This window comes from Symphalangus syndactylus, chromosome 10 (genome assembly GCF_028878055.3).
Source record: "Symphalangus syndactylus isolate Jambi chromosome 10, NHGRI_mSymSyn1-v2.1_pri, whole genome shotgun sequence".
Lineage (NCBI taxonomy): Eukaryota > Metazoa > Chordata > Mammalia > Primates > Hylobatidae > Symphalangus > Symphalangus syndactylus.
In genome coordinates this window covers 88,008,071-88,031,957 of record NC_072432.2, presented here as the reverse complement: position 1 = coordinate 88,031,957, position 23,887 = coordinate 88,008,071, and the positions used below count along the sequence as shown (strand labels likewise).

General features: G+C 47.9%; 2 protein-coding genes across 4 annotated transcripts in view; one reads left to right on the top strand and one right to left on the bottom strand.

The window, feature by feature from the left end:
• Window positions 1–11,551, bottom strand: part of FIGNL2 (fidgetin like 2) — a 65,667-nt gene extending 54,116 nt beyond the window's left edge. Inside the window, exon 1 of the mRNA XM_055294794.2 lies at window positions 11,481–11,551. Coding sequence (XP_055150769.2) covers window positions 11,481–11,532 — 52 coding nt within the window. The 5' untranslated portion in view covers window positions 11,533–11,551. The remainder of the gene's footprint in view (window positions 1–11,480) is intronic.
• A 2,323-nt stretch (window positions 11,552–13,874) lies between these two features.
• Window positions 13,875–17,508, top strand: ANKRD33 (ankyrin repeat domain 33). 3 transcript variants are annotated; one of them, XM_055296263.2, is made up of 5 exons: window positions 13,875–14,137; window positions 14,374–14,624; window positions 14,873–15,002; window positions 15,179–15,289; window positions 16,356–17,508. In XM_055296263.2, exons 1-5 carry the CDS (start codon window positions 13,993–13,995, stop codon window positions 17,084–17,086), a joined length of 1,368 nt encoding a protein of 455 aa, XP_055152238.2. In that variant the 5' UTR covers window positions 13,875–13,992; the 3' UTR covers window positions 17,087–17,508. The 3 variants fall into 3 exon arrangements, with proteins under 3 accessions (XP_055152238.2, XP_055152240.2, XP_055152239.2); XM_055296265.2 differs by lacking the exons at window positions 13,875–14,137; window positions 14,374–14,624 and having other exon boundaries at window positions 14,882–15,002; window positions 15,179–15,319; window positions 16,356–16,763; window positions 16,964–17,121; XM_055296264.2 differs by lacking the exons at window positions 13,875–14,137; window positions 14,374–14,624 and adding an exon at window positions 16,202–16,264 and having other exon boundaries at window positions 14,882–15,002; window positions 15,179–15,319; window positions 16,356–17,086.
• Window positions 17,509–23,887: the final 6,379 nt, after the last annotated feature.

The window sequence follows — 23,887 nt, the reverse complement described above, 5'->3', positions numbered from 1 at the left end:
AAAGGCATACACAGAGAGGGTCAAGACCAGGCCTGGGGAACTTGGCAGGGGCTGGGAAGGGATCCCTGTGGAGTCCTCTTGAGGAGGGAGGCCTGGACAGGGCACTTCAAGACAGGGCATCAATGCAGGTAGAAGGTAGAAGAATCCTCACACTTGGCCAGGCACCGTGGCTCACACCTGTAATCACAGCACTTTGGGAGGCTGAGATGGGCGGATCACCTGAGGTCAGCAGTTCAAGACCAGCCTAGCCAACATGGTAAAACTATGTCTCTACTAAAAATACAAAAATTAGCCAGGTTTGGTGGCACATGCCTATAGTCCCACCTGCTCGGGAGGCTGAGACAGAAGAATCGCTTGAACCTTGGAGGCAGAGGTTGCAGTGAGCCAAGATGGCATCACTGCATCCAGCCTGGACTACAAGAATGAAACTCTGTCTCAAAAAAAAAGAAAAAAAAATACAAAAGTAAGCCGGATGTGGTGGCTCACGCCTGTAATCCCGGGTACTCGGGTGGCTGAGGCAGGAAAATCACTTGAACCTGGGAGGCAGAGGTTGCAGTGAACCAAGATCGTGCCACTGCACCGCAGCCTGGGCAACTAAGCAAGACTCCTTCTGAAAAAAAAAAAAAATCCTCACACTTGGAGTACCCATCCAGGTTGGCTAAAGCTGATCTACAGAAATAATCCCTTTCCTTTGAGCCAGAAACGGAACCCCACCACCCTCCTGTGCATCTGCCCTGCCAAGACCCAGACACTGCACCTGACCCTAGAAACCTCAGCTACAGCCTCAAGCCTGTGGGGTGGGGATGCTCTTCCACTTCCTGCCCAGGCCTGCCACCTGCTGGCTGACAGTTGCCTCGCAGTAACAAGACCCTTGCTGAGGCTGAGGTGATTGGTGCTAGAAGTAGCTTCTCTGGGCTTGGGGGAAAGAGGATTTGAAAAGCAAAATGTGAAATCCCCATTCACCTACCTACGTGTTCTTACGGTCTCTCTGCACAGGTTAAAGACTCTGTCCCTAGGCCGGGCGCGATGGCTCACCCTTGTAATCCCAGCACTTTGGGTGCCCGAGGCAGGCGGATCACGAGGTCAGGAGTTCAAGACCAGCCTGGCCAGCATGGTGAAACCCCGTCTCTACTAAAAATACAACAATTAGCTGGGCATATTTGCGCGCCTGTAGTCCCAGCTACTCAGGAGACTGAGGCAGGAGAATCACTTGAACCCGGGAGGCAGAGGATGCAGTGAAACGAGATCGGGCCACTGCATTTCAGCCTGGGTGACAGAGTGAGACTCCCTCTCAAAACAAACAAACAAACAAACAAACAAAAATAAGATTCCTTGTCCCTGACCATCACTCTTGCATGATGCTGGGGGTGATCTTCAGGCCAGAGGAGAATCTGGCGGGGAACTCACATTTACTGAATGGCTGACAAGGTACTAAATGCAGGAGACACGGAGATAACCAAAGTACTGGGATTACAGGTGTGAGCCACGGCACCTGGCCAAGAATGAGATTAATGATAACTAGTGTGAAAAACACAAGCGCTGAACTGTGTGCCTGACGCAGAGTAGTTTTCAATTAATAGTGATTGAATGAATGAATCAGAGCTACCACCAAGGGATGATGAACTCTGTGTGCAGAAGAAAAGAAAGAAACAGGGAAATATTTCTGATTCTTTTATATATTTTTTTCTATCATTACCAAGTAGTAATTATCTAGGTGGAAGATTCAAACATTATACAAGTTTGAAAAACAAACCCGCTGGGCGCAGTGGCTCACGCCTGTAATCCCAGCACTTTGGGAGGCTGAGGCGGGTGGATCACAAGGTCAGGAGATCGAGACCATCCTGGCTAACACGGTGAAACCCCGTCTCTACTAAAAATACAAAAAATTAGCCGGGCGTGGTGGCGGGCGCCTGTAGTCCCAGCTGCTCGAGAGGCTGAGGCAGGAGAACTGCGTGAACCCGGGAGGCGGAGCTTGCAGTGAGTGGAGATCGCACCACTGAACTCCAGCCTGGGCGACAGAGCAAGACTCCATCTCAAAATAAACAAACAAAAAACCTTTTTCTTCATCCTTCTCTTATTCCTCCTCTTTAAGTTAACCATGTTTTAAAGAGCATCATTTTTTCTAGTGGTTCCCCATCTGGGCTGTACATTAGAATCACATGGAGAGATTTTTAAACTCCTGTTGCCCAGGTTGTGCCCCAGACCAACAGCCTCAGAATCTCCAGAGTGGGTTCCAGGTATCACTATTTCTAAAAAGTTCTTAAGTGATTACATTGTGCAGCCAATGTTAAGAATGACCATTCTGGCCAGGCACGGTGGCTCATGCCTGTAATCCCAGCACTTTAGGAGGACAAGGTGGGTGGATCACTGGAGCCCAGGAGTTACCACCCTAGGCAACACAGCAAGACCCTGTCTCTAAAAAAAACACAAAAATTAGCTGGGCGTGCTGGCGCATGCCTGTAGTCCCAGCTACTCAGGAGGCTGAAGTGAGAGGATTGATTGATCCCAGGGAGGTCAAGGCTGCAGTGAGCCATGATTGTGCCACTGTGCTCCAGCCTAGATGACAGAGCAAGACCCTGTCTCAAAAAAAAAAAAAAAAAGAATAACCATTCCAGCTCTTTCTATGCATTTACAAAAAACATGTAAATAGCCAGTCTCTCTCACTCTCTCTCTCTCACACACACACACACACACACACACACACACACACACACACATATGTATGTTGTAGAGACGGGGTCTCACTATGTTGCCCAGGCTGGTCTTGAACTCCTGGCCTCAAGTGTGTGTGTATATGTGTGTGTATATATATGTATACAGTATAGTGCGTGCCTGTGTGTTTGTATGTGTGTGTGTCATTACATTTGGCTTTTTTTCCAACCACGAACAAGGTGGCTCAGAGAGATTTTCAGGACAAACCATGTAGATATTTATCTTCTTCTTGAAGATAAATGGAGGCATTGAATGGAGGCATAATCTACATGTGCCTCTAACCTTTCCTCTATTGATGAACATTTAAGTTGTTTCTAATTTTTTTTTACTATTATAAACAATGCTTCAAGGTATATTCAGTATGTCTTTTAAAATTTTATTTTATTATTTATTTGTATTTATTTATTTTGTAGAGACAGGGTCTCCGTGTGTTGCCCAGGCTGGTCTTGAACTCCTGGCCTCAAGCAATCCTCCTGCCTCAGCCTCCCACCAAGTGCTAGGATTACAGGCATGAATCACTATGCCAGGCCTACCCAGTCTATCTTTGCTCACATATGCAAGCACTGTTTTGAAAAAGATTTCTAAAAGCAGAATTTCTGGGTCAATGTGTATGTACATTTGTTATTTTGATAGATACTGTCAAAATGCTTTCCAAAAATATTTCACTAATTTACATTCCCCCCACAGTGTAAGCACTTAATATTATTAATGTTTAATTTTTACCAAACCGATGGGCCAAAAGCAATATTTCATTGTTATTTTAATTTGCCTTTTCCTGCCTCCTGTGAGGTTAAGCATCTTTTCATACATTTATTGAACATTTGTATTTCTTTTCTTTCTTTCTTTCTTTTTTTTGAGACAGAGTTTTGCTCTTGTTGCCCAGGCTGGAGTGCAATGGCACGATCTCAGCTCACTGCAACCTCCGCCTCCCGGGTTCAAGTGATTCTCCTGCCTCAGCCTCCTGAGTAGCTGGGATTACAGGCATGCACCAGCACGCCTGGCTAATTTTGTATTTTTAATAGGGATAGGGTTTCTCCATGTTGGTCAGGCTGGTCTCAAACTCCCGGCCTCAGGTGATCTGCCCACCTCAGCCTCCCAAAGTGCTGGGATTACAGGTGTGAGCCACTGCGCCTGGCCTGGCCATTTGTATTTCTTTTATGAATTAATTGACCATGCTATTTGCCCATTTCCTATTGGGCTTTTTATTTTATTTATTTATTTTGAGATGGGGTCTTGCTCTGTTGCCCAGGCTGGAGTGCAGTGGTGTAATCTCAGCTCACTGCAACCTCCATCTTCCAGGCTCAAGCCAACCTCTCACCCTCCTGAGTAGCTGGGACTACAGGCACAGGCCACCATGCCTGGCTAATTTTTTTTTTTTTTTTTTGGTATTTTTAATAGAGACGGGGTTTTGCCATGTTGCCCAGATTGGTCTCTAACTCCTGGCCTCAAGTGATCTGCCTGCCTCAGCCTCCGAGAGTGTTGGGATTACAGCCGTGAGCCACCACATCTGTCTCCTATTGGGCTTTTTTGCAATTAATTAGGAATAGAGGAAATTCTATTTCCAATAATATGACTGGCTGGATTCTGGACTGATTTTTCAGCATAAGTCATGTAAAAATGCTGGTTGAAATATGCAAATTATTTTAAAAGTGTAGATGAGCTGGTCAGATAGCAAGAAAGTATTAGGTTAAAGTCTAAGGGAAGGTAGGAACTCAGGGAAACAGACGAAGGAATCCTTCTTTAGTGTGAGGATATTTGTCGAATTAGGCAAACTTGAACTTCAACTTTCACAGTCTCTATTTCTGATAGAACCAAGGTAAGGAATCTAATAGGAGATTCTCTAAAAAGCTGTGACTCCCAAGGATTCATCCTTCATGTAAGATTGAACCTGAAATAAATCTATCCCACTGTCACATCCAGAGGACTTTAATGAAAGCTGCCTTGGTGCTGAGCTGATAGCGAGGCTGTATCTCTGAGTTGTAACCACCAGCTGATCTTTGCGCTTATTTGCAGCCCTGGATGACCCAAAACTATCCAAGTTAGGTATTTAGTTTAAAGTGGTTCAGGACTGGTTGATACCTCTACATGCCTGGCAGGAAAAAACAAAACAAAACAAAACAAAAAAACTCGTATTCTCCAAAGGAAGATGCCTTAGTCCTCAGCCTCAAGAAATTTCCGACATCATTTTCTAGGGAAAATAATAAATAGCTCACAGGGGAAAAAAAAATCTCTAGGCTGGGCGTGGTGGCTCATACCTGTAATCCCAGCAGTTTGGGAGGCCAAGGCAAGAGGATCACTGGAGCCCAGGAGCCCAAGACCAGCCTGGGCAACATAGTGAGACCTCCTCTTTATAAAAAAGAAAAAAGAATTAGCTGGGCATAGTGGCAGGTGCCTGTAGTCTCAGCTACTTGGGAGGCTGAGGTGAAAGGATCACCTGATAGAGTGAGACCCTGTCTCAAAAAAAAAAAAAAAAAGATAAATCCTAAGAAATCCATACCTAAGCATTGAAGTAAAACTTAAGAACACCAAAGACAGGAAGAAGACCTTGAAGACTTAAGAAAAGAAGGCCGGTTGTGGTGGCTCATGCTTGTAATCCCAGCACTTTGGGAGGCCGAGATGGGCAGATCACCTGAGGCCAAGAGTTCGAGACCAGCCTGTCCAACATGGTGAAACTCCGTCTCTACTAAAAATACAAAAAATTAGCCAGGTGTGGTGGTGGGCGCCTGTAATCCCAGCTACTCGGGAGGCTGAGGCAGGAGAATCGCTTGAACCTGGGAGGTGGAGGTTGCAGTGAGCCGAGATTGTGTCATTATACTCCAGCCTGGGCAACAAGAGTGAAACTCTGTCTCAAAAAAAAAATTAAATTAAAAAAAAAGAAAAGACAATCTTTAAAGCAGACACACTGAACTCTCAACAAGACAACGAAAGCCAGAAACCAGTGAAATACTTTCCACACATCATGGCACCCAACAACTGAAAAATACAGTCTTTAAAGCACACATGAAGTATTTGGCAAAATCTGATCACATACTAGATCATAAAGCAAGTCTTGATTGATTTTAAAGGTTTGACCACAGTGCTAGAAATAAGTAACAAAAATCATTTCTATATGTTCGAAAGTTATTAAAGACATTTCTAAATAATTCATTGACCAAAGAGGAAGTAAAAATGGAACAACTAAAGTAGTATTCAATGGGAAATTTAAGATCTATAAGGCTTATATTCAAAGACTTGAAGAAAGGATGAAAATTAATTAGTTGCACACATATCTCAGAAAACTAGAAAATAAGAGCAATTCCACTTGTAGGTATACACTCAAGAAATACTTCTTTTTCTTTCTTTCTTTTTTTTTTTAAGACAAAGTCTCAATCCAGCCGCCCGGGCTGTAGTGCAGTCATGCAATCTTGGCTTACTGTAGCCTCAATCTCCCAGGCTTGGGTGATCCTCCCACCTGAGCTTCCCAAGTTGCTGGGACTACAGGCATGTGCCACCGAGCCCAGCTAATTTTTTCATTTTTAGTAGAGACAGGGCTTGGCCATGTTGCCCAGTCTGGTCTCAAACTCCTGGGCTCAAGCAATCTGCCAGCTTTAGCCTCCCAAAGTGCTGAGATGACAGGTGTGAGCCACTGTGCCTGGACTCAAGGAATACTTTTTTTTTTCGAGATGGAGTTTTGCTCCTGTCACCTAGGCTGGAGTGCAGTGGCACCATCTCGGCTCACTGCAACCTCTGCCTCTGGAGTTCAAGCGATACTCCTGCCTCAGCCTCCCGAGCAGCTGGGATTACAGGCATGTGCCACCACGCCCGGTTAATTTGGTATTTTTAGTAGAGACGGGGTTTCATCATCTTGGCCAGGCTCATCTTGAACTTCTGACCTCAGGTGATCTGCCTGCTTCAGCCCCCCAAAGTGCTGGAATTACAGGTGTGAACCACCACACCTGGCCACCAAGGAATATTTTTCCATAAACAACCATGCAAGTGTGTTCATAGTGGCAGAATTTATAATAGCAGAAACTTGGACACATACCAAATATCCGTTAATAAGACAATGTATAGGCCGGGTGCGGTAGCTCATGCCTGTAATCCCAGCACTTTGGGAGGCCAAGATGGGTGGATCACCTGAGATCAGGAGTTCGAGACCAGCCTGACCAACATGGTGAAACACCGTCTCTACTAAAAATACAAAATGAGCCGGGCGTGGTGGCACGTGCATGTAATCCCAGCTACTTAGGAGGCTGAAGCAGGAGAATCGCTTGAAACTGGGAGGAGGAGGTTGTGGTGAGCCGAGATCGCGCCATTGCACTCCAGCCTGGACAACAAGAGCAGAACTCCGTCTCAAAAAAAAAAAAAAAAAGAGAAAAAAGAAAAAAAAAAAGACAGTGCATAATAACCGTCGTACATCAACACAATAGAGTATTATACAGCAACCAAAATGAGTAGACCATAGAAACACAACAATGTGAATGAAACTTAACAATATGATATTAAGTGATAAAAGTGGACAGCAAATGACTACATAAAGCATTATATGCTTCTAAATAAAATAGCTAAAATTGTATATGTATATATACATAATATAAATACTCTGAAGAAATACAGAAGAGGTAGTAAAACAATATATAAAGGAGAGCAAAAGAATAATGGACAGGAGACTAGGATTATAGCTACCTTGGATGAGGAGGGGCTGGGGCTATATCAGGGAAATCATGTTAAACTGTAAAGTATTATCAAGATTAAGGCCAGGCACAGTGGCTCACGCCTGTATTCCCAACACTTTTGTGGGATTGACTCACAGTTCCGCAGGGTTGGGGAGGCCTCAGGAAACTTACAATCATGGCAGAAGGGGAAGCAATCACAACCTTTTTCACAGGGCAGCAGGAAGGAGAAGTGCCATTCAAAAGGGGAAAAGCCCCTTATAAAACCATCTGATCGCTGGGCGCGGTGGCTCATGCCTGTAATCCTGGCACTTTGGGAGGCCAAGGCGGGCAGATCACCTGAGGTCAGGAGTTCAGGACCAGCCTGGCCAATGTGGTGAAATCCTGTCTCTACTAATAATACAAAAAAATTGGCCGGGCGCGGTGGCTCAAGCCTGTAATCCCAGCACTTTGGGAGGCCGAGGCGGGCGGATCACGAGGTCAGGAGATCGAGACCATCCTGGCTAACACGGTGAAACCCTGTCTCTACTAAAAATACAAAAAATTAGCCGGGCGTGTTGGCGGGCGCCTGTAGTCCCAGCTACTCGGGAGGCTGAGGCAGGAGAATGGCGTGAACCCGGGAGGCGGAGCTTGCAGTGAGCCGAGATCGCGCCACTGCACTCCAGCCTGGGGGACAAAGAAAGACTCCGTCTCAAAAAAAAAATAAAAATAAAAAAAAAAATAATACAAAAAAATTTAGCCAGGCGTGGTGGCACAAGCTTGTAATCCCAGCTACTCGGGAGGCTGAGGCAGGAGAATCGCTTGAACCTAGGAGGTGGAGGTTGCAGTGAGCCGAGATCGTGCCATTGCACTCCAGCCTGGGCGACAGGAGCGAAACTCCGTCTCAAACAACAACAACAACAACAAAAACCCCATCAGATCTTGTGAAAACTCACTATCACAAAATAGCATGGGAGTAATTGCCCCTATGATTCAATTACCTCCCACTGGATCCCTCCCATGACAGGTGGGAATTACGGGAACTATAATTCAAGATGAGATTTGGGTGGGGACACAGCGTAACCATATCAGTCCTCATATGGTGGAAGGGGTGAGGCAGCTCTCTGGGGTCTTTTTTTATAAAGGCACTAACTACCCCCTAAAAAGTCCCACCTTCTAATACCATCACCTTGAGGGGTTAGGATTTCAACATATGAATTCTGGGAGAAACACTCAGATCATAGCGTATCCCATGTTCAGGGAGGAGAGAAGATCTAACATTATGAGGCAGTCAATTTTCTCCAAATTACTCTATAAATTCAAATAAATGCCTATCAAAACTCTAGCAAAAATTTTAAAAGAACCCAACAATCTTATATGCAATTTTATATGAGAGAATAAAAATCAATTTCAAAAAAGAAAATCAGATATGGAGAACTCACTCTATCAGGTAGTCAGAGAGACTACAAGGCTAGAGTAATAAAATCAGTGTAGCACTGGCACAGGAATGCCCTCATAAGATGCTATAAGATAACTGAAACATAGCATAAAACATAAAAGAGAATTCAACATTTACATGTGATAAAAACAACACCACAAATCAAGGGAGAGACAATTGTTTAACAGATGGAGTTATCTTGCTAAATGGAGAAAAAAATAAGGTTGGATCCTTTATTAGTCTGCTCAGGTTGCCTTACCAAAATACACAGGCTGAATGGGTTACACAACAGGAATGTATTTTCTCGTAGTTTTGGAAGCTAGAAATCCAAAATCAAGGTGTCAGCAGGGTTGGTCTCCAGAGAGGCCTCTCTCCTTGGCTTGTAGATGCTACCTTCTGGCTGTGTCCTCATGTGTCCTTTTCTTGTGCAGGCACAGAGAGAGAGAGTTCTGGTGTCTCTTCCTCTTCTTATAAGGACAACGGTTCTATTGGATTAGGGCCCTACCCTGCCCTAATAACCTCATTTAACCTTAATTACCTCCTTAAAGGCCCTGTCTCCAAACACAGTCATTTTTGGTGTTAGGGCTTCAATATATGAATTGGCATTGGTTGAGGGAGACACAATTTAGTCTATAACAGATTATTTCTTCAGTATTATAAAAGTGAATTCCAGATGAATTAAAGACTAAATATTAAAAATAAAACTGCAAGATTAATAAAAGAAATGAAGGTCTTTGTGATCTTGGAGTAGAAAATTCTTAGTAAACAAGACCCTAAAGCACAAAGTATAAGGAGAAATTCTGATGAATTTAACCATATCAAAATTCAGGAGCTATTTCAATGAAGGTCACCATAGATAAAGCTAACAGAAAGGTTTAAATAGTACAGTTGCCTCATCTATAACCCATCTGACAATGGGTTTATTATCTAGAATAGTAAAAGAATTCCTGAAAAATCAATAAGAAAAGGATAGGAAAATTCAATAGAATACTGAGCAAAGGCCATGAACAGTCAATTCACAGGAGGGAAAACAAGAGTGGCCAGCAGGGCATGTGGAGATATGCTCACCTTGTTGATAATCAGAAAAATCCAATGTAAAACAGCAATATCGCTTTATAGTTCTATCAGATTGACAAACATTAGAAGGCTGAATAATGACATGTGTTGTCTAAGATGTAGGGAGACTCTTAGGCACTGCTGGTAGGCACATATGGTGAAACAGAGTGCAACCTGACAGCATCCACTCAGTAAGTGTGTATGTGTGTGCCCTGTGATCTAGAGATCTCAGAGACCCCGATGGGTCCGCAACTAGATACATATGAGGGCGTTCACTTCGGCATTATTTATAGTGACAGGAAGTTGGAGGCAACCTAAGCATCTATCGCAGGAAGAAGGGATAGGTTAAATGGGGTAGATGCACACTATGGAATTCTATAAGCAGGAAGAAAGAGGGAAGAAAGAAAGAAGAAAAGTGGTGCACCCCACATCTTTCATCAAGACAGTGTTAATTACAGTGAACCCCAAGTTTCTCTTCAAAGAATCAGTATGTCAGTATGTTCAGCTCTCTTATTCTTTGATTATCCATTTTAAAGTTTAGCTTCCTGGTTCTCTTCAGTCCCCTTGCTCCTAGTATCAGTAAACAACTTTTCCTCCAGTCCTAATCAGTAGTTCACATCTGTTCTCTGGTCAGCTGCTCTGTCCTGACTCATCCCGTTTATCTGCTTTGACCTGAGTCATCCCAGTCACCTGCTTTGACCTGAGTCACCCCGGTCACCTGCTCTGACCTAAATCACCTTTAGTTCCCTGTTCCTAACCATCCTTCCCACGAAACTACCCACCCCACCACTCTAACTCATATCCCTGCTCTCTTTAAAATAGCCAGTTGGAATTAGCTTAGGCTGTGCAGTCCAACCCTAGCCAATAGGGGAACACCACAGCAGTAGGGCCGTGTGTCAGGAATAAGAACTCTTTCTCCTCCCCTGTCCAGGTGTGCTCTTGCCATTGTTCCATTCACGACTCGCACCCTTCTATAGAAGTAAAAATTGTCTTGCTGAGAAAATTAAATTTATGTTCGAGTGCTATTTCCTTGCAGCATTGAAAATTTATTTACAACAATGGCGTGAACTTATTTCCTAGAATCCCTGCCCATCAGACTTCTGTTTGCATTTCATTGGCCAAAACTGCATTACATGATAACACCTAAGTGAAAGGTAGCTAGAGAGAAGGGTAGTTATGAACAGGGATTGTGTTAGATTATCAGAGATGTCTGGTTTATCATCTGATAGATTTTTTTCTAACTGCTGTATAGATAGAATTCCACAGTGTGCATCTATCCCATTTTGCTGTGATGGCTAGAGGTTTAGCAGCCATCCTGTGCCTAGGAGGAAAAGTCAAGGGAATCCCAGAGAAGGCCCTGACAAGTTTCTTAACCAACATCAACAGTTTCCTATTCCTGAACACTTTTTATCATATATTAAAAACAAGCACCTCTTTGTTTAAGCTACATGTGTCAGAGTTCAACTGCAGACAACAGAAATAAATCTGGGCCTGGTGCAGTGGCTCATGCCTATAATCCCAGCACTTTGGGGGGCCAAGGCAGGCTGATCAACTGAGGTCAGGAGTTCAAGACCAGCCTGATCAACATGGAGAAACCCCATCTCTACTAAAAATACAAAATTAGCAGGGGTGGTGGCACATACCTGTAATCCCAGCTACTGGGGAGGCTGAGGCAGGAGAATCACTTGAACCCATGAGGCGGAGGTTGCGGTGAGCCGAGATTGTGCCATTGCACTCCAGCCTGGGCAACAAGAGCGAAACTCTGTCTCAAAAAAAAAAAAGAAAGAAAGAAAGAAAGAAAGAAAGAAAGAAAGAAAGAAAGAAAGAAAGAAAGAAAGAAATCTGATCAGTTTAAACAGAAAGGGATGGAGAAGCAGGCTTAGGTCCAGGAACAACCCCCAGCTTTGAGAGTCACATGACCTCTGCCTGTGATTGAGAAAACAACAGTCACTACTACAGGAAGCTGATGAATCAGGAAGCTGCTCACCAGAGACTTGCTGCTGCTGCCATGACCTGTGACAGCAAAACGGATGTCCCATGCTATGTAGCTCTGTTCCAAATTTATATCTTGCACAAGAGCAGAACCCAAACCACAGAGTCATAGCTCAAGGGAATCTGGGAAGTGTTGTTTTAGCTTTCCAACTTCTGCAGTGCAGAAGAAACACTGAAAGCAGTTTTAGATTAATGTTGAGGAGCCCGTCTATTATGGACAACATACCACTCAGCTTTTTAGTTACTAAAAACCAAATGCACATCCAAATGATACACTGCACCTAAAGCAATAAGGATGGAGCTTAAAAACACAGTATTAAGTGAAAAAGAAAAAACTAACAGAATAAGTTCTACAGCACAATTTGTAACATGTTAGTTAAAAACACATACAAGCAGGGCATGGAGGCTCATGCCTGCAATCCCAGCACTGTGGGATGCCAAGACAGGAGGATCACTTGATGCCAGGAGTTTGAGACCAGCCTGGGCAAAAAAGTGAGATCCCCATCTCTACATAAAAAAGTTACACAGGCGTGGTGGCACACACCTGTGTGCCTCTGAGAAGCTCGTAGCTTCTTGGGAGGCTGAGGTGGGAGAATCGCTTAAGCCCAAGAGTTTGAGGCTGGAGTAAGCTATGATCATGCCACTCCACTCCAGCCCAGGTGACAGAGTAAGACCCAGTCTCTAAAAAGAAAAAAATAAAATAAAAACACACAAATCAATACTATCTTTTTCAATGAAATGTACATTTTCAAGGATATACAAGTGCCAGTTGGTAAAGGGTGGAGGAGAACGGGATGTGGGGATTAAGGGTGAAAGAGAGAAACTAAAGAAAGTAAAACAAGAGAGAGGTCTTGTACAGTCTGATGATGGGAGTGATACCAATGGGGGAATATCATTGGCTCAATTTTCTACATCTGTGGACCAAAACCAATCCATCAAGCTTAATGTGTAATATAAATATTAAAGAATATTTTGATAACAATTTATCATTGTATTAACAAATCATTTAATTTAAATATTTCATATTTAATTTATCACACCGAAACTAATCTATTAAATTTCATACGTCATAATTTCTGGCCAAACCTTCCCTCACTACTGCCTGCCGCACTTTGTGCCCCGACTGCCCACCTGCACTAGACACATAATGTCTGTACTCACAATTTTGTTTGTTTTGTTTTTTGAGAAGGAGTTTTGCTCTTTTTGCCTAGGCTGGAGTGCAATGGTGCGACCCCGGCTTACTGCAACCTCTGCCTCCCGGGTTCAAGCGATTCTCCTGCCTCAGCCTCCTGAGTAGCTGGGATTACAGACGCCCACCACCAAGCCCAGCTGATTTTTGTATTTTTAGTAGAGACAGGGTTTTGCCATGTTAGCCAGGCTGGTCTTGAACTCCTGACCTCAGATGATCCACCCGTCTTGGAATTTCAAAGTGCTGGGATTACAGGCGTGAGCCACCCCGCATGGCCACAATTTTTTTTTAAAGGGGGTCTCCCTCTGTTGCCCAGGCTAGAGTTCAGTGGCGCGACCTCGGTTCATTGCAGCCTCGACCTCCCGGGCTCAAGCAATCCTCCCACCTCAGCCTCCTGAGTCGCTGGGATAACAGGAGTGAGCCACTGGGCCCAGCTCTATACTCATAATTTGACAGTTATGTTTTTATTTCCCCAGAACCTCAAAAAATAAGTTCAGGTGACCCCTGGAGACCCCACCCCAGAGTCATTCTGAGAGTACCAACCCTATTTAATGAGATACCTGCATTCACTCACACCCTCTCCCACAATCACCTCTTCAGCAAGTCGCGCTCCACTCAATGAGGAGGGGCTTTAGGCTGGGCCTAAAAAGCTGGGCGGAGACCCCACGAGGCTGCATCTCCGCCGGCGTCGCCAGGGCCGAGGGTGGGCGCGTCGGTCAGGAGTCGTCGTCTTTGTGAGCCCGCCCCGGCGGGGAGGAGCTGCCCGGCTCAGGCCCCGCCCACCCGGAGGAGGAGTCGTCGTCTTTGTGAGCCCGCCCCGGCGGGGAGGAGCTGCCCGGCTCAGGCCCCGCCCACCCGGAGGATCTTGGGGCTTGTCTGGGTCCGCTCCTGAGACGTGACCACCCGCCCCGCCGGGGCCCCCAATCCCAGCTGCTTGATCCGGCTCAGCCCGGAGGTGTTTGCAGCAGCTCTTTATGAAAGTCCGGCCATCTGTTACCTGCGTTGCTTCCTGGGGAGGGATAGTCCACCTGGAGGCATTCGGAGACCCGGTGATTGTGCTCCGCGGAGTCTGGGCTGTGCCCCGCGTTGACTGCCTCATAGATACCCTCCGAACCCCAAGTAAGAAAAAACGACGACCCTCTCTCCGTGAGTCTCACTGGGGTGCTGACCTAGAGTGAACCCTGCCTGCTTAGGGCTCCTGACCCAGCGCTTCTCCTTTCTCAGGGTGGGTGGGGCGGGACCCCTGCTGGGATAAATGTTTTCCCTGGGGCAAGAGCTGTGCACTTCGCAGCTGCTGGGTCCCCTCCCTAGGATCCAGGGAGACACTCACTACTCCTCTCCATTCTGTGTTTTAGATGCCAGCTGCATGAGAAGAGCGACTCACCTTCTGGTCCCCTGCCTGGAAGAGGAAGAGCTGGCATTGCACAGGAGACGGCTGGACATGTCTGAGGCACTGCCCTGCCCGGGCAAGGAGACCCCCACCCCAGGCTGCAGGCTGGGGGCCCTGTATTGGGCCTGTGTCCACAATGATCCCACCCAGCTCCAAGCCATACTGGATGGTGGGGTCTCCCCAGAGGACGCCACCCAGGTGGACAGCAATGGGAGGGTGAGATGTCCTGGCTTCCCAGGACAGCTGGGGGCATCTCTGCATCCTCACCACACCGTGCTGGCCTGGCTCCCTGATAGGGGTTCAGGGGCAATACCCCCTGCAGTCCTTAGGAGGAAGGGAATGGTTAAGTGCAGGTCTTCACAGGGTTTGGGGCAGGCTCTGGGACAGATATGGGTTTAGAGGGTGCAAGGGGCCCTGGAGTAGCCCAGGGGGAAAGCAGGGGATCTGAGCTGCCCCTCCCTCAGACAGGCCTCATGGTCGCATGCTACCACGGCTTCCAGAGTGTTGTGGCCCTGCTCAGCCACTGTCCTTTCATTGATGTGAACCAGCAGGACAAAGGAGGAGACACGGCCCTCATGTTGGCTGCCCAAGCAGGTGTGAGGCTGCTGCACCCCACTTCCGACAGCCCCCCTATTGATGCAGACAGGGCCTCAGCCCCACCCTTGTTGCACGGTGTTCTACACCAGACTCTGTCTTGCTGGGTGGAGGGCGGTTTGGGAGCTTCATCACCCCCTTTCCTGGGGACCAAGCTTACCCTTGCTGCCCTGCAGGCCATGTGCCTCTGGTGAGTCTCCTGCTCAACTACTATGTGGGCCTGGACCTGGAACGCCGGGACCAGCGGGGGCTCACGGCGTTAATGAAGGCTGCCATGCGGAACCGCTGTGAGTGCGTGGCCACCCTCCTCATGGCAGGTGTGTGGGGCCTGGACCGGGGTGTGTGGCCTCCAGTCCCTCCTCCAAGCCTGCCCACCAGACACTAAGTCAGCTGTGATTATTTGCAGAGAGGAGAGAGGTGGAGATGGAGGATCAATCTAGTTCAACTTCCTGGAGCGGGGAGCACATGCTTTGGGCTTCGTACAATCAACCAAGTCCTGCTATTGATAGCTCAGACATTGTGTGTGGAGGTCCCAGGAAGAAAAGTGTGGGAGGGGAACCTAGCCCAGCTGGAAAACCTAACACGAAAAAAGGCTGGCATCTGGAACCAGCCTCTGTTCCTAGCTGAGTGGCTTCCCTCTCTGGGCCTCACCAGTATTGTGAGGGTGTTAGCTTTCCCTGGGACGACCTCCAACTCTGACGAGCCAGGCTTCCAGGGGATCCAGGGAAGTGTTGTTGAGGCCTGTGGCTCTGTGGGGTCGTTCAGGGGGAAGTGCGGTGAAGTCCACATTGTCCGTGGAGTTGTTTGGGGGCTCTCTTTCCCCGCAGTGGGGCTGCCCTCTGCTGGTCACTCTGGGGGACCCCTGCCTCCACTTTTCCCTTCCCCACACACCTTACTGGGTTTGGAGTGAAAAAGGAGTGAATGAAAAAGGAGGGCGCTCTACACCCTTTCCTTACCCCAAGATGGGAGAGGGAGATGGTGAGAAGAACCAGGAGAGGGAACCAGCCGACCATCCCCACCCACCTGCCCCAGAGGGTGCAGCTCAGGCCTCTGCCTGTCCTGGGCAGCCTTTACCGCTGCTCTGCTCAGCTCCTTGGATTGAGGAGATCCCTATACTGCCCCAGGTGGAGCCCCACAATAGGTCTCTCTGAAGTCTTTTCCCCTCTCTGGACCTAAGCGTCTTAATCTCTCTTAAACAGGAGGTTGCAACACTGGCCTCCCCAGTTCCACCTTCAACAGGATGGGACTCTATGGCTTTGAATGTAACCCACATCAGTCTTGCTCCTAAAGAATCTGCCCTTCCACAAATCAACCCCTATCCCGCCACATGTCACCCCCTGTGCCCCTTCCCAGGTGCTGACCTGACAGCAGTGGACCCTGTTCGGGGCAAGACGGCCCTGGAATGGGCAGTGCTGACCGACAGCTTCGACACCGTGTGGAGGATTCGGCAGCTGCTGAGGCGGCCCCAAGTGGAGCAGCTTAGCCAGCACTACCAGCCCGAGTGGCCGGCCTTGTCGGGGCTTGTGGCCCAGGCCCAAGCCAAGGCCCAGGCCCAGGTTGCCCCTTCACTCCTAGAGCGGCTGCAGGCTACCTTGAGCCTCCCCTTTGCCCCGTCTCCTCAGGAGGGGGGTGTTCTGGACCACCTTGTGACTGCCACAACCAGCCTGGCCAGTCCCTTTGTCACCACTGCCTGCCACACTCTGTGCCCTGACCACCCACCTTCGCTGGGCACCCGAAGCAAGTCCGTGCCAGAGCTGTTAGGTACTGCCCCGCCCCCACCCCTGGTTCCCCAGTCCCCGCCAGGGAGTCCCCAGAGGTCCCCGTGGGTCTTCGTCCCCTACCAGAGCCCTCAGGGCATATTGAGCAAGTGCCTTCAGTGGCTACAACCCAAGGATAGCACCAGCCCCAGGCCCCAAGTCCCCAAGATCCTCCTCTCCAAGGCATCCTCATCCCCCTACCAGTGCCAGCCGAAGCCCAGTCCTGCAGGACATCAAAGTCTGGCCCTTCCTCTCTGGCGATACCAGGAGCTCAGGATACAGAAGAGGAAACAGGAGGAGGAGGAGGCCAGAATGGCACAGAAGTAGGGGAAGATGGGATAGGACAGGCTGGGAACAGGTAATCAGGCCCCTCCCAAGGCTTCTTTCCCCTCTGGAGTGCCTCCAGCCTCCCCATCCACCTCTGCCTAAGTAAATCTGCTCTCAACCTATACACATACAAGGTCATTCATTCCAGCATTGTTTGCAAGAGTGAAAGAGTGGAAACACCTGAAGTGTCCATCAGTAAGGGACAGGCTAGATTGATTACGGATGTAATTGCTGTCCATCCATACAGTGCATACTCTACAGTGTATTCTAAAATAAGATTAAGGAAGCTGTTTATATTCTGATATGAAACTACCATCAAGATGTATAAAGTAAAAATAACTAAGGAGTGGAGGAGTGTATATGGCATATTATTATTGGTCGAAGTAAAATTTTCACGAAGATAAACATGACTAAGACAAATATATAGCAAGTACCAAGATTTATTTAACTACTTAATGAGTGAACCAGCAGGATGGATCAAAAAAAGAAAAAAAAAAGAAAAGCCATTATTGACAATCAGTGAAAAAATGAATGCTGGAATAAAATTGCAAAGTTAGACACAAAAAAGTTAATTCACACCTGGCAATAAAGCCATAACCATTTTTATTTTTTTCTACTAGACCAAAATAATTTGCCACTTATCAATCTTTAACAGGTTAATCTGTCCTTTTAGAGAGCCTGGGTCCTTATCAATAGTAAATATTAATAGCATGTCAAACAAAGTTAACTTCCCCTAGATGACCCATAAGTGGGGTTATTAGCCAGTGATCTAAAATATCTTTGAAAGGGCACTAACTTTTTTTTTTTGGCCTTATTTACAAGTTTTGGATATTTTTCTCAAACTTTTGTTGTGTAAATATATTTGCTTGTATGTTTATAATAATGATAGCAACTACTTAGAAGGTGTTTACTATTTATAGTAACACATTTAACCCTTCCAGTAATCCTGAGGATTTTATCTTTGAGGATATGAGGCACAGAGAAGCTAAGGAATTGCCTAGGTCCTGCAGCTAGACGCTGGCAGGGCTCAAGATTGAGGTCTAGCCATCCAGTGTGGCCTTAAGGCTTTAACGCTAACCCCCAGTGCGGTACTGGAGCATCCCTGGGAAGAACACAGTAGTGTTCTCCAGAAAAGGACTGAACAGATTTATTCAGATTTCCTTAATTTTTTTTTTTTTTTTGAGACAGAGTCTTGCTCTGTTGCCTAGGCTGGAGTGCAGTGGTGTGATCTCGACTCACTGCAACCTCCACCTTCTGGATTCAAGTGATTCTCCTGCCTCAGCCTCCCATGTAGCTGGGATTACAGGCGTGCGCCACCATGCCCAGCTAATTTGTGTGTTTTTAGTAGAGACAGGGTTTCACCATGTTGATCAAGCTGGCCTCAAACTCCTGACCTCAAGTGATCCGCCCACCTTGGCCTCCCAAAATGCTGGGATTACAGGGGTGAGCCACCGCGCCCAGCCCTAATGTCCCTTTTCTATCCCAGGATTCTACCCAGGATCCCCTGTTACATTTCATCATCACATCTCCCAGAATCCTCTTGACTGTGACAGTTTCTCAGACTTCCCTTGTTCCTCATGATCTTGACAGTTTTGAGTCGTATTGGTCATGTATTTTGTGCATGTCTCTCAGTTGAGGTTTGTCTGATTTGTTGTTGGTGGTGGTGGTGGGGTGTGTGTGTGTGTGTGTGTGTGTGTGTGTGTGTGTGTGTATTTTTGATAGAGACGGGGTTTTACCATGTTGCCCAGGCTAGTCTTGATCTCCTGAGCTCAAGTGATCTGCCTGCCTTGGCCTCTCAAAGTGCTGGGATTACAGGTGTGAGCCACCACGCCTGGCCTGTCTGATGTTTTTCTTATAATTAATGTAAGACTGGGTCTTTGGGTTTTCAGAAAGGAAGATTCCACAGAGGTAAAGTTTTTCTCACATCATGTCAAGGGAGGCATATAGTATGAACATGACTTATCACTTGATATAGACCTCAATCACCTGGCTCAGGTAGTTTGTCAGTTTTCTCCACTGTAAAGTTTCTCTTTCTTCCCCCTCTCTGCACTGTCATCTTTGGAAGGAAGTCTTATACAAGGTCCACACCAACGGAGTGGGGAGTTATACACCATCTCCTTGAGGGTAGAGTATCTAGATAAATTATGTGGAATTCTGCACAGGGCGTTTTGACTTTCTAATTATGTCTACCAAATTTTGAAACATTAAAAAATAAATCCACTCTTTGAATAGGGAAAATACACCCCCCCCACACACACACACACACTGAGATGAAAATGACTAATAGGGTCAGATAATATATGATTTCTCCCAGAAGGGCTCTGAAGGCCACTATGGTGGACTGGAAGGGACTCAAGGATAACTTCACTGTCTCCCACCTATTTGATCCCGAATAAGGCACTTAAATTTCTCTTGCCCCTGCTTTCACATCTGTTAAATGGAGAAAATGGGACTATTGGAAGGATCCACTAGCTAGTATGGGTGAAAGAGTTCCATAAACTGTAAAGTACTATCAAGAGGTGATGTATTAAGGAAGAGCCCTGGGGAAGTGAGTTGGATTAAACTGCTTCAGGGCCTCCAGGATGGAGCTAGATGTCTTTCCTCCCCACCCACTGCTGAAATCATGGCATAGGAAGCCAGCCTTGGCATTGGACATCATAGACGGAGAAAGAAGCTACATCAATAGTCATGGATTAGCATCGTGGCAAAATGCCTCCCCGGGAGTTGGCCTGTGACCTTGGACAAGTTACTTACACTTTCTGAGCCTCACAGGTGTCACGTGCAGAATAGAGGTAAGAGTAACATGTTCACCATAGGGTTGTTATAAGAATTGAATGAGATGACGCAGCACTTGGCATCGCACCTGGTTCTATCTATCTATATCTATATATATTTTGAGACAAAGTCTTGTTCTGCTGCTCATGCTGGAGTGCAAGGTTGTGATCATAGCTCACTGCAGCCTTGAACTCCTGAGCTCAAAGGATCCTCCTGCCTCAGCCTCCCAAGTAGCTGGGACTATAAGTGTGTGCCACCACACCTGGATAACTTTTTAATTTTTTTGTGGAGATAAAGTCTCACTATGTTGCCAAGGCTGGTCTCGAACTCCTGGGCTCAAGCGATCCTCCCACCTCTGCCTCCCAAAGTGCTGGGATTATAGTTGTGAGCCACCATGCCTGGCCCTCTTTCTTTCTTTCTTTCTTTCTTTCTTTCCTTCTTTCTTTCTTTTTTTTTTTTTTTTTGAGATGGAGTCTCATCTCTGTCACCCAGGCTGGAGTGCAGTGGCTTGATCTCAGCTCACTGCAACCTCTGCCTCCTGGGTAGCTGGGATTACAGGCATGTGCCATCACTCCTGGCTAATTTTTGTATTTGTAGTAGAGACAGGGTTTCACCATGTTGGCCAGGCTGGTCTTGAACTCCTGACCTTAGGTGATCCACCCACCTCAGCCTCCCAAAGTGCTGGGATTACAGGCATGAGCCACCGCGCCCGGCCTACGTTTTCTTATTTAATCTGCACAGCCTTCCTATTTTGCAGTTGAGGAAATTGAGGCTATAAAGGTTAGGCAACTTGCCCAATGTCACCAGTTGGTAAGTGGCAAAGCAGTGCTTGGAGCTCAAGTCTGTGAGATTCCAAAGCCTGCGCTCATTCCACTGTAGCACATGGCATCTGCTTACAGCCAGGGAGGATTAAACTTTGAGCCTCTGATTCTTTGAGCCTCTCCCTCCACCTCCAACCTGCTCAGGGGCAACTACTGTACCTTCAAGGCCAGGGAACTAGCCCTCTGTGGTTCCCTTGGCCCCTCTGTCCTGGCCGTGGTGGATCTGGTGGAACCCACATTAATGCCTGGGTTCCAGGTTGGAGCATGTTTTCCAGCAGAGGGAGCCTCTCCGCCTTGGAGAAGACCCACCCCTCCAAACCCTGGCCATCTCCAGGACAGCTAGAGTCCCCAGACTTCACTCTAGCAACTCCCCCTCCCAGGCGAAGCCATTTCTCTCTAATCCTCTAATAGATCATGACAATAGCCTTCCCTCCCCCTCCCAGAACCCTTTCAGGCTGATCAGAGGGAGAGAACCTTGAGGCCTGGAGTTGCTCTGGCCTGTGCCTCCCAAAGTCAACCTCTCCTCTAATATCCCTGCCTCCACCTCCCTCATCACAGCTCCTGAGGCTTCCGAACTCAGTCCCTGTCAGCAGAGGCCAGGAAATCCATAGTGAGGCCCCTGGCTGTGCAGAATGCAGGTATGGCAAAGCCTTTGGAGTCAGACAGAACTGGGTTTCAGTCCTGGCTCTGCCTCTCCCAACCTGAGTCACCTCGTGTGTAACATCAAATGATGAGACCACAATTGCTGCCACCCAGGGCTGTCTGTAGCCCGAGGAGTGAGGGGTCTGAGAGGCATTGGACACCCCTGGCACATGGTCAGGGCATGGTAGGTCAACAGCAGCCTGGGATTATACCTGATCAGCAGCGAGTGAGGGAACAGCCCAGGGTGCAGCTCCATGGAGGAGGCTGGCGGATGTGTCCTTGGGGCCCCATGGCCTCCCCTGTGATTCTAGGAAACTATTCTGGGGCCCAGGAAATGAAAACACACATCTCTGCATCCCCACCCTAGGCCCACTCCCGGCCCACCTCATCGCCACAGTGCTGGCAGCTGGGGGAGCTTCTCCCGAGTGTGCACATGTCCACCCTCCACCTGGGAGGCAGAGGGCTCCTGTACCTGGGACTGCAGAGTCGGCTGTCCCGACACACACTGGGATGTCAGCCAGGCTTGTGTGGACTCCTGGGGAACCCTACTCACTCCCATGTGGGTAGGGACCATGTCTGTGTCCCTAACCCTTGGCTCAGCCTGGGGCCTATCCCAGGCTCAAACCATGTGCGTAGGGAAGAACCTTGTTCAGGCTCCTCTAAGGTCCTGGATGCTCAGGGGGGCCTTTATCATCTCCCTCCTTCTCTCAGGGGCTGCTCTTATCCACGGACCGGTGGTGGGCATTCCAGGGCATGCCCCAGGAAACCCTTCACCAGGAAAAGGCAAGGGAGTACATATATGTAGGGAGGACAGAGGACAGGTGCGGGCCCACTGGTCTGTGTCCTCTTTTCTCCATACTGGGGAACCTGGACAGGATGCCCCCTCTCCAGCAGCCACACCTTCCAAGTGGTTAGGACCACACATGCGTCTTCCACCACATCAACCACCAGGCCAGCCACACCCTTACCCTGGCCTGTCTGAACCTTCCACCAATCAGATCTCAGCTGGTCACACTGAGAGAGACCTCATTGGCCACAGCTCACACAGAAGTTTACACCTGCTCTCCTCTCCCCTTTCCCACAGGGAGACCTTTTCATCCCTAAGGAAAATACCTAGATCTGAAGGAGAGGGCTTGAGGACAAGGTTTAGGCCCTCCTCAACACCCCCGCTCCTGCCAACTTCTACTCCAGATGGTTAGACAGACACCTGCAGACAAGCCGTCAGCAAAGGGCTTACAGGTACGGACATCTACACAGGCCCATTGGCCCACAAACACCCAGGTGCACGTAGCGAGGCTTCACATGCAGGCACACATATACACACTTGTTCACACAGGTGCACAAACACTCACTGACCAGGAAAAAATAAAAACAGGGCCCCCTTTTCCCTACATTCCTGGCTCATGCCCTGCTCTGCCCTTTCTGCCCCACAACACCGCATCCATTGTCCCAGCCATCCAGCTCCAAAAATTGCCTGTGTGACTGGTTGGAGTTTCATGGTCCATCTATCTGGGCAGGAATTGGGGTGCTAGGGGGGCCCAGGCCCTGCCTTTAAGTCCTCCCTTCAGAGCTTGGTGTCCTCCTTAACTGTGAAAGGCCATGATCCCTCCAAGGGAGAGGAGAGCGGTGAGCAGGTCTAAACCTCACTCCTTATTTGTTCCTGTTTACTCCAGACCCGCCTTGGATACCCCGACCCCTATTTCCTACATCCATGCCAGTGCCCTGCTTTTGGGGGACAAGGGGCAGAGGCCTGTGGATTTGGGGGTCCTGGAAATAAGCACTCACCTGAGGGCCCTCAGTCCCAGGCCCTCTGGTCCTGAGAAGGGCAGAGCCTAGGCACGGATGCTGGAGGGGTGGGAACGGGGCAGTATTTATGGCATTTCCCCTCCAGCTGGAAACAAAGGCAGATTCCTGTGTCCAGCATAAGCAATCCGGTCCCACCCACCGGAGTGGCTGGAGCTGAAGGAAATCCCGCTGGCTCTGATCTCTCCCAGACGTGCAGCCCCCCTTCCAAATATTTTCTCTCAGCCGGGGCCATTACCTACTCTCAGATGCTGGGAACCTTTTCTGGTCCACACTGTGGATGGTCGCCTTAATGCCTCAAACTCGCTCCCCATGCAGTAAGGGTTCTCTCAACACCACCCAAGAACGTGCCAGGCTCCCACCCCCTTGCCAGTCAACTCTGCCCTTCCTCATCCAAGCAAACTCAGACTTTGCTGTTCATTGGAATGGGGAAGTCTTGATACCTTCAGGAACTCCTATGCCATCTGGAATGCTCAGCACGGCCGTCAGAGCATCTCCACCTTCAGGAGTTCCAGCTGAACACCCCCCATAACAAGATGGTTCATCTTAGGTAATTGACATGTCTTCTCTCATTGCAGCTCAGGGAAGGGCAGGGTGCCGCTATCCTCAATCAGCACAGTCAAGAGATTCTTTCTAATACCATAAATAGGAACTAGAGGTTGGGCTATACTACTTAAATTTATAAAATAATAATATGATGATCAATAATTAGAGAGAGAGGAGGCCAAGGTGGGAGGATCACTTAAGCCCAGGAGTTCAA

What these genes read in the sequence shown, in the direction of transcription:
- ANKRD33 (XM_055296263.2), top strand. Translation starts at nt 13,993, where the DNA reads ATGAAAGTCCGGCCATCTGTTACCTGCGTTGCTTCCTGGGGAGGGATA. An exon ending in AGATACCCTCCGAACCCCAA is followed by an intron (nt 14,138 to 14,373) that starts GTAAGAAAAAAC and finishes TCTGTGTTTTAG; the next exon opens with ATGCCAGCTGCATGAGAAGA. An exon ending in CATGTTGGCTGCCCAAGCAG is followed by an intron (nt 15,003 to 15,178) that starts GTGTGAGGCTGC and finishes GCTGCCCTGCAG; the next exon opens with GCCATGTGCCTCTGGTGAGT.